The sequence below is a fragment of the Panthera pardus genome, unplaced genomic scaffold, assembly GCF_024362965.1.
Source record: "Panthera pardus isolate Hobbes unplaced genomic scaffold, ASM2436296v1 HiC_scaffold_6, whole genome shotgun sequence".
Classification (NCBI taxonomy): domain Eukaryota; kingdom Metazoa; phylum Chordata; class Mammalia; order Carnivora; family Felidae; genus Panthera; species Panthera pardus.
The window spans coordinates 65,008,178-65,018,212 of NW_026526991.1; the positions used below are offsets into that span (position 1 = coordinate 65,008,178).

General features: G+C 44.8%; 1 protein-coding gene and 1 long non-coding RNA gene across 2 annotated transcripts; one reads left to right on the forward strand and one right to left on the reverse strand.

Moving 5' to 3' along the window:
• The first annotated feature begins 820 nt into the window (after positions 1–820).
• On the forward strand, positions 821–4,939 carry BCDIN3D (BCDIN3 domain containing RNA methyltransferase). Its single transcript, XM_019419293.2, has 2 exons — positions 821–1,076; positions 3,626–4,939. Exons 1-2 carry the CDS (start codon positions 843–845, stop codon positions 4,268–4,270), a joined length of 879 nt encoding a protein of 292 aa, XP_019274838.1. The 5' UTR covers positions 821–842; the 3' UTR covers positions 4,271–4,939.
• On the reverse strand, positions 1,453–4,112 carry LOC109249088 (uncharacterized). Its single transcript, XR_002072433.2, has 3 exons — positions 4,001–4,112; positions 3,224–3,288; positions 1,453–2,807 (listed from the first exon to the last, which is right to left on the reverse strand). It is a non-coding gene; the product is annotated as an uncharacterized LOC109249088 (long non-coding RNA).
• Positions 4,940–10,035: the final 5,096 nt, after the last annotated feature.

Here is a 10,035-nt window from a genome sequence, read left to right on the forward strand (position 1 = left end):
GTCGGTTGAATGTCCGACTTTGCCTCAGGTCATGATTTCGCAGTTCACGAGTTTGAGCCCCACTTTGGGCTCTGTGCTGACTGCTCAGGGCCTGGAGCCTGCTTCAGATTCTGTGTCTCCCTCTTTCTCTCTGCCCCTCCCCTGCTTGCACTCTGTCTTTCTCTCAAAAATAAATAAACATTAAAAATTTTTTTAAAGAATTAATATAGAATTAATATATGCAGAGGTCTTAGAGAGGGTCTGGCACCCGATAAGCACTCTTCAGTGCAGGCTCATAAGCCATGGTCCTTGCCTCTCCAAGAGCTCACAAATCAGTTGCCCCTATTCACCTGTCTCACCTGGCAGTCAGGACTCTCTGGGTCTTCTGACATTTCAAGTGCCCCACAGCTCCTGGCAACCCTTTCCTGGAGCCATGGGATGAACCGGGTGCAAGTTCCTGTATCACAGATTCCTTGTGTGACTCTGGGTAATTTCCACTTCCTGAGTCTCAATGCATATGGAAAGAAAGGAAGCTGGACCAAAATTGATTTCCAACATCCCCACAAACTCCTTGTTCTGGGTATAGCTCAAGTTGAAACTGTATCGGCTTGGGCAAGGCACGGAACCTCTCTGCGTTTGTTTCCTCGCCTACAAAACCGGATAATGGAACTAACCACCCCCCAGGTGGTGGTGAGGGTGCAACAAAGTAACACAAGCCCCGGCTGTCCGCGCTCCCAGAGGGAACGTCAGCCTTCAGACCCACCCTTCTTTGCCACTTAACGCACGCGCGCTGGCGTTCCGTCCCCTCCCCGCGCCGGGATCCGACTTCCGGTTCCGCCGGGACCCAGAAGCCAGGCTGACAAATGGCGGCGTCCACGAAGCAGGCCACCGGGGGCGTTGAAGAGGCCGCGGCGGAAGAGGAACCGCGAATTCTGGAACCCGGGGCCGCCCCGTTTGGAAATTTCCCTCAGTATTCCCGCTTCCATCCTCCAGAACAGCGGCTCCGCCTCTTGCCCCCGGAGCTGCTTCGCCGGCTTTTCCCTCAGAGTCCCGAATCGAGGCCGATCCTGGGGCTCGACGTAGGGTGTAACTCTGGGGTGAGTGACGGGGGCGGGGTCGGAGGTCGGGGAGCCTAGCGGTTGGCTTCCTCTGCGTTCGCTGGGGCTGTGGTTTGGGCGTGGCATCACACCCATCACCACTTTCCCCAAATGAGTTTAAACTCCGTTCCGAATTCCTGCGTCCCCGCTTGTGCGTTCGCCGCCTCACGGCCAAACCTCGGATGGGAAGGGCCACCGTTTTGGGGCTTCCGGCGCTTGCCTCCTGTACAGCGTGGCTGGCGACCTGGCTGCAGAGAGGGGGCGTCCGGACACCCGCCTTTGGGAGTGTAGGATTGGGATTGGGTTACTGGGAGAGAAGAGCCAGGGGTGACGGAATCACGCCTGGAATTAAGATTCGTGTGCCATACGGTGTAGGATGCATCCTGGAGCCAAGCAGATACTTATTTAAAAGCATTGAGTTGACTGAGTACAGTGGAGAGGGTTGAGAGGGAGGATACAGCTCCTTGGCGGAGGAAGGCATTGCCACGTCTTCTTACCTCAAAGTATTCTTAGGCGTAGAGTGATTATAGTGAAATTACATTCAAAATATCGACATGCCACCCTTGACACCTATCTGTAACTACTAGCATATCCTAGAGGAGCAGATATTCTGACCCTATGATTGCAAATCACAAGCATGTAACAAAAAGTAAGTCTCTATTCCTGATCCTAAATTCTCCTTCCTCCCCTACACATTGGCAACCGCTGTTTATAATTTCTTGGGTATGCATCCTGTGTGTATGTAGGCATGTATGTATGTATAAATATCACCTCTTTTACCTTTACAAATAATAGCACACTATTTGGCACCTTGCTTTTCACTTAATAATTTGGAGATCACTCGTGTCACGACATTCTTTTTAGCAGCTTCAAAATTGTATGCATGTACCATAATTTATAGGGTGCTTTATTTACATTTTTAAAACTCCCAGGCCCCACTGTAGCCCTACTGAAACAGGATCTTGAGAGATTGAGCCCTTGAGTCTATATTTTCTTTTTCAAGCTCCCAGGGTATTCTGGGATTGGGGAATTGAGGTTGGAGAAGGTGAAGAGATGTGGTAGAGGAAGGATGAAGTGACAAATAGCTAGTGAAACTGGCACACCCAAGATCAGACAGGAAGAGGGAGTCAGCAAAGAAATAAGTATAGAAATGGGGAGAAAATTAAGCAGCATAGTATAGGACCTTCCTACTCTAAATATGGTCCTTGATCTACAACACCGGCATGACTTTTTAAAAGAATTTTTTGTGAACTATGCCACACATACAGAAAAGTGCATGAGACATAAATTTACACTTTATGAATTATTATAAAGCAGACACCTTTATGACCATTGTCCAGATCAAGAATAAGACATTGTCAGAACCCCAAAAGTCTCTTAACTTTCTCTGTTCCTAAACCACCCCCCTCCACCCAGAGGGAACAACTAGCCTGACTTATGCTTATTTCCTTGATTTTCTTTATAGCTCACTATTTTTGTATCCCTAAACAATGTAATCTTATCCATTTTTGAAATTCATATAAATGGAAGCTTGCCATGTATTTTTTGCGTGTGTCTTGCTTTTTTGCTGAACATTGTATATTTGTAAGAGTCATCCATGTTGATGCACTGAGCTGAATTCCTTCATTTTTAACTGCTATTTAGTATTCCATCTTAATGAATATATCACATTTCTTCATCCATGCTACTATTGTTGGACATCTGGGTTGTTTCCAGCCACACTTTCTTCACCTGTACAAAGAGCATAAGTATTTTCCTTACAGCATTGTTGCACAGAGCAAAACAGGTGGTGCATAGAAAAATGCCTTGAAAAATGGATTAGAGCAACACAAATTTGAACTAGTTGTAATGGTTATAGAAGTCAGTGTTAGACAAAGGAGATAGTGACTTGTTTAGGAGTCAAAGTGCTGAGGTGGTGAAAATCACAGATCATTAGACTTGGCTAGAAGGAAGTCAGCAGTGACTTTGGGAAGTGATAGATGCAGAAGTAGAATAAATCTCAAAAGGGGGTGGTGAAGCATAAGGCAGACAGTAAAATTGAGGCTGTAGAATGAAGGCTAAGCGAGGACTTTTGGAATCCAGACTTTTCCCAATCACAAGTCTGAGAAGCAGATGTTTATAAGAGGGTGCTTGTTCTGGTTCCTCACCTTCCTGGTAAGGAATGCTGGCTATGCCCTTGGAATCCTTTCTTTCTCCCTGAGGTCTGAGATACCTGAAAAAAGTGAGTTTACCAGCATATTACTCAAGCTGGACAAGACTGCTCTCAGCTCCTTTGCTGCATCCATTTGGCTGTAACTTTCAACCATACAGCCCAACCTACCATCAATGTCAGGGAAGTATAGAGATGACACATTATTGCCTGAGACCCGTGGAGGGCACTGAGAACCTGCTCTGTGGAAAACTTTTTGGGCAACCTTCTTAGTCTAGGAGCTTCATATCTTAGAAAGCAAAGACTAAGTGGCAGTCCAATGAGATGATAAGAGATAGAGGTCTTTCTTCCATTCACTGGTTGAGAGCTGCAATGACAAAGCTCTTTTGGATTTCTCTAGGATCTGAGTGTGGCTCTATACAAACACTTCCTTTCCTTACGTGATGGGGAGACCTGCTCAGATGCCTCAGGAGAACTCCATCTACTCTGCTGCGACATAGATCCAGTCCTGGTGGAACGAGCTGAAAAAGAATGTCCTTTTCCTGATGCCCTGACCTTTATCACCCTGGACTTTATGAATCAAAGAACCCGGAAAGTTCTCTTGAGCTCTTTCTTAAACCAGTTTGGACGGTCAGTTTTTGACATTGGCTTCTGCATGTCAGTAACCATGTGGATTCATCTGAACCATGGGGACCGTGGTCTGTGGGAGTTCCTAGCCCACCTTTCCTCCCTCTGCCGCTACCTCCTTGTGGAGCCTCAGCCCTGGAAGTGTTACCGGGCAGCTGCAAGGCGTCTCCGGAAGCTAGGCCTCCATGACTTTGACCACTTCCGTTCCCTTGCCATCCGAGGTGATATGGCCAATCAGATTGTACAGATCTTGACCCAGGACCATGGCATGGAATTAGTATGCTGCTTTGGCAACACCAGCTGGGACCGAAGCCTTCTGCTCTTCAGGGCAAAACAAGCCACAGAGACTCATCCAATTCCTGAATCACTGGTAGAGGAAGGGAAAGAAAAGAACAGATTAAGATCCTGGAGACAGTGAAATGGGAGGGTGGGAAGGCCAGGAAAGAGATATTGAAAGAGTGTTATACAAAGAATTAAGTTCACTGTCCTTAATTCGTGATTGTAAGGCAGCCTCAAAACCTGGCAGAAACTTTTGGCAAAATGTCCAAGACATGCGATTGAAAGAATCAGTATCTATTCCCCACTGTTTGAGTTGATTCTGGAAGAAGAGACTGTATCTGTGGAGCAATGAGCTGGGCTCTCTGGATTGAGATGGCATAGAAAAAGTGATCTTGGTTCTAGGATATGGAGGGGGCTGCTTCTAGTGGTTAGAGACTTAGCCCAGGCTAGCCTTAGAATGTATCTGTTCCATGGGCAACTTGAATCTCATCTGGCTTCTTCAGGCTTTTGCTGGACTTCCTTATCCTGCCTTCAGGCATCACCTCACAATACAATCTGGAATGAAGAGTCACTGGCTTGGCTAAAGGAGAGAATTAGTATGAAAAACATCTTATCTTTCCAGAGCAGGTCATGTATCCAACATGCCCAGGCTCAGCACAGCATGTAACAGATACTAGCCAAAATGCGCTGGCTAGCATTTATAAGATGTTTAAAAGATTTAAATTATGACCCAATATCCAGCTGGTACAAATACAATGAATGAAGTGGGACTGTATAATTATATATAATAAAAGTGACTTGAGTATGATTGAGAATGCCCTGTGACTCTGGGGTAGGTAGGAAACTTCTGCTTTTAACCACTCTATCCAGGGAGTTTTCAGCTCAAGAAAAAGAACCTCACCCAAGCTCAGAACAGAAAACATACCAGAGAGTAAGTTAATTTAGGACTTTTTTTTTTTGTCTGCGTCCTCTGCCAAAGCACACCAACATGGGGGTGGGGGGTACACAGCATTATGGCAGTGGGAATATGTGCAGGGAAACAGGCATAAAATGCAGTCTACAATTGAATGACTATAGCACAAATGCTGTGGGATAGGCGTCACTGATATACATCAGGTTTTGACACCCATGAGTTGAGTCCAAGGGAAAGTGGGAGATGGAGAAGGATTTGGTGGAGAGAAGATAGGAAAACAAAAGCTTCTTAGCTATACCTAGCTAAGAAGGGCGACTGGATTGATGAGCTTCAAAGTCCTTAAGATCCTATTATTTTCTGAAGTTATAGAAGGAAGCCTGGGGAATAAGAGTGTCTGAACCACCAATTAAACTTTGGACCTATTGGTAGAGAAGGTAGTAAAAGTTCCTGCTAGGGAATTTGAACTCTATGCATAGAGAGCAAAAGCTAGTACATTCCCCAAACTATAGGAGAGTGGAACCAAAACCTTCATTTAGGAAAACCGGTTTTTCTATTTTGTGCAGGATAATTATGTGGTTGGTGTCATTTCCAATCTCAGACTCCAGTACTACTTTTCAATCTTTTTATATTCCTGCTCCTGATCACTTTCATCCTAGTGACTCTTGTGGACTTTTACCCTTCTGCAGGTTCTTGACTCTATATCCCTGTACCACTAGTCTAAGCAGATTACCTACCCACCAACCAGCACCATTCTTGTTTGCTGTATCAGGAAGTCTTTTCTTGCTCTCAGTCTTTTTTTTTTTTTTTTTTTTTAATTTTTGTTTTATTATTACTGGTTTATTTGACAGCGTGAACTTGGGAGGGGCAGAGAGGGAGACAGAGGATCCAAGCAAGCTCCAAGCTGACAGCAGAGATCCTGATGTGGGGTTGAACTCACAAACAGTGAGATCATGACCTGAGCGTAAGACTCTTAACTGAGCCATCCAGGGACAGTTGCCTTCAGTCTTAAACCCCTTCATCTTTCCACCTTTTCACTTCTGAACTTACCCAATGAACTTTTACCCAGATAACCTCTGCCTGAGTTCCTGATCCCAACCTCTACTACTTCTCCCAAACTGCTTTATTGAGGATCCCTTTGATGTCTCCTTGGCTTCATTAACTCCTTCCTGTCCACCTGCCAACATGCTCAATTCTCTCTCTAAAACCACCAACTTTTCCTGTATCTGATCTCTCTTCAAGTTTATTCAGTCTCTCCATCTCTTCACCAACAAATGTGAGCAAAGCCCTTGAAAGAATAGACTCCGCAGTCTCTTTCTCATTCATCAGTGACCTTCTGAGTGCCAAATTCTGAGGCCTCTTGTTCAGTCTTCCTCCTGGGTCATGGGACTATTCAGCACTATTGATCCCTTCTTTGAACTGCTCTCCCTTGGTTTCTTCACCATACACTTCTCCCTTTATTCTCTTCCTATCTTAGTTTTTCTGTACTCTTTAAGCAGTTAGTTCAAATTTTAATTGAACACATTACCTGGAGAGTCCTGGATTTATCTCCAGAAACAGTGATTCAGGTTAAGAATGGGGCTTAGGGGTTGGTTTGGTTTGGTTTGATTAGATTTGTGGGAGGGTTTGTTGTTTGTTTGGGTTTGTTTATTTGTTTGTTGCATTTTTTTTTATCGTGGTAAAATGTATGTAACAAAATTTACCATTTTAACTATTTTAAAGTGTATAATTCCATGGCATTAAATACATCCACAAGGAGGAACCTGTTTTTAACAAGCACCCCAGGTGACTATGATGCAAAATAGACCACATTTTGATTGCTTATGACCCCTTAGGGTCCATCCAGTCCTCTTCTACATATTTTTCATGGAGTGAGTTCCTTCACTCCCATGTCTTTAGCAACTACCTATATACTATAACCCCCAAATATATTGGTGGCCTCACTTCCACAGTTGCAGATTAGTATTTTTCCTGTTTTGTAATCATATCCTCTTAGATAGTTCTTAGGCACCTCAGATTCAATATTCCAGAAGCAAACTCATTACCCTCATTCTAAACCTAATCCTATCTCAGTTGTTGCCATCCACCCATTGCTCAAGCTACAAACTTCAGGTGAGTCTCCTTGCTTATGTGAGTCTCCCCACACTGAAATAGTCACAAAATCCAGTAAATTCTTACATGTCCAATAACACGTAAGTCCCATTTATTCTATCCATGTGGCTGGTCCCTACCAGGCATTTCTGTGTTAAGCCATCTATCCTTATCTAATCCCTGCTGCCAGTGTTCCCTTCCTCAGATTCCTAGTTATGCTAGTATTATGCTTAAAAACCTTCAGTGTTTTGGGGCACCTGGGTGGCTTGGTTAAGCGTCTGACTTCAGCTCAGTTCCGATCTCACCGTTTGTGAGTTCGAGACCTGCATCAGGCTCTGTGCTGACAGCTCAGAGCCTGGAGCTCGCTTCAGATTTTGTGTCTCCCTCTCTCTCTGACCCTCCCCCACTCGCACTCTGTGTGTATCTCTCTCAAAAATAAACATTAAAAAAATTTTTTTTAAACCTTCAGTGTTTCCTAGAGCTAAAGTCCTGTCCTTTATCCAGTGCCTAAACCAATGTTGTTCAGTAAGGTAGCTGCTTGCTATTTAAATGTAAATTAAATAAAATGAAATAAAATTTAAAATTCAGCTCCTCAGTCTTACTAGCCACGTTACAGGTGTTCAATAGCCATATGTGATTAGTGGCTACTTTATTGGACAGCACAAATTTAGACCATTTCCATCACTGCAGAAAGTTGTGTTGGAGAGCGCTGGCCTTCATGCTTTTCCTCCACACCCCAGTCACACTTGAACTTCTCACCTATCACCATATCCTACTTGCCGTGTCCTTTCATACCTCTGAGACTTAGCACAAACTCCCTCTGTTTTCGTTCTCTCTCCCCCAGCTCTCCCACCTTGCAACCTGGCTGAACTGTTTGTCCTAAAAGAGAGTTAAGATGTTACATTTTGTCAGACATCTTCCCCCAACTCCTATAGCACTTTGCATTTGTTACTGTATTCTAGTGGGGCCTTTGCGTGGAAGCTTCTATTACAGTATTTACCCTATCACGTTATAATCTTTCTATGCCTGTGTGCCACCACCATAAGACTGATCTCCTCAAGCCCAACTTATCTTTGTACTTTGAGGCCTAGCACAATGACTGGCACATGGCGGGCAGCTGAGAAGTACTTGTTGAATTAATATATGAATGAACAAAAGAAGTGTATCTGAATTCAAGTATTGAGAAGAAAAGGGCATCTATGATTGGGCAGAAGACTGCCCAGGAAACTGAAAATGGGAAGAAATTAAAAAGTTAAGAAAGTGGGGCACCTCAGTGGCTCAGTTAAGAGTGCGACTCTTGATCTCCGCTCAGGTCTTGATCTCAGGGTCATGATTTCAAGCTCTGCATTGGGCTCCACGCCAGCTGTGGAGTCTACTTAAAAAAAAAAAGTTGGAAGAGGGATAAGCCTAGTCTTTGGCATGGAAGTTTGAGGTATGTTTTCTCAAACATACCTTTGCAATAAGATGCCCATTTCAAGGCCATGGCTATTGATGGTTTGGGAGAGGACAGCAGATCAAGACTAGATATGAAATCTGGAAGTCATTCATATAGAGTAATCGAGATTTAATGAGTAGTAAATTCCAAAAACACATGGATATGATGAGAGGTCCTAGGTCTGAGGGCTGCCAATAGTTATTGAGTAAGGGGGAAAAGAGGAACCAAAAGAGGTCTGGTGGGAAATAGGAAAAAGTGGGGGCGGGGTGGTGTGCCGAGGTGGCTCAGTCAGTTAAGCAACCAACTTCGGCTCAGGTCATGATCTCACAGCTTGTGAGTTAAAGCCCTGAGCTGGGCTCTGTGTTGACAGCTCAGGGCCTGGAGCCTGCTTCGGATTCTGTCTTCTCTCTGCCCCTCCCCCCACTCACACACTGTCTCTCTCTCTCTCTCTCTCAAATATAAATAAACATTAAAAAAAAGAAAGAAAGAAATAGGAAAAAGGGGGGAAAAGACATATAGCACCATGTGCCAGACAACATAACAAAGCCAAAGCAGAGCTAGGACTTGAACCTAGGCGGTGAGGTGGCAGAGTCAGCCTTGGCTACCATTCCTTGAGATGTCAGAGAAATCTAAGGCTGGGAAGAGACTCCAGAAAGCCAGTGCAAGAGAGCATGGGCTTTAGAGTTGCTGTGCTTCCTCAAATTATGTGTTCACACTGGAGAATGAGAGACCCAGCCAGGCCACTCTTGGCTCTTCCAGATTCTCACAAATCCACTCACAGAAGTCAGACCTAATTCTAGGTTGAGTATCCGAGGAGCACTCCTGCCGCTGCCTACCAGTTAAACAGGCTTGGCCCTTCTGAGTGTTTTATTTTTTTTTTTATTTTTTTAAAGCAGTAGCCCTGGCCCATTTCAGAATGGCTACTTTTTTTTTTTTAATGTTTATTTACTTTTGAGGGAGAGAAAGGCAGAGTACGAGCGGGGGAAGGGCAGAGAGAGAGAGGGAGACACAGAATCCGAAGCAGGCTCCAGGCCCTGAGCTGTCAGCACAGAACCGGACTCAGGGCTTGAACTCACGAGCTGTGTGAGACCATGACCTGAGCCGAAGTCGGATGCTTAACTGACTGAGCCACCCAGGAGCCCCTCTCCTGAGTGTTTTAGAAGCAGTTGGCAGGTACGTAGAGCACACATAGACACTCTTAAGTCTCCCTCAGTCCTATTTACCTTCTCACTGTATCTCTGACTTGCCAGCTACCTTAACCTTCCCCTGAATTCCTGAAATTCCAATCTATCCCTAACTTTGACCCCTAAGTAAGACCTCCCAAAAGTGGGTTTCATTCTGTTTCATGCTTAGGAGGTAGGGATTCTGAGGCCAATTCCAGGATGTATTAAGATCCTGAGCTCAGATCCTTCTCAGCCCCATGAGATCAAGTTTGGCCCAGGAACAGTGCAGTGGAAAGAACATCAGG

Coding starts and splice junctions, on each gene's coding strand:
- BCDIN3D (XM_019419293.2), top strand. CDS start 843: ATGGCGGCGTCCACGAAGCAGGCCACCGGGGGCGTTGAAGAGGCCGCG. Junction 1,077..3,625: donor ACGTAGGGTGTAACTCTGGG/GTGAGTGACGGG, acceptor GGATTTCTCTAG/GATCTGAGTGTGGCTCTATA.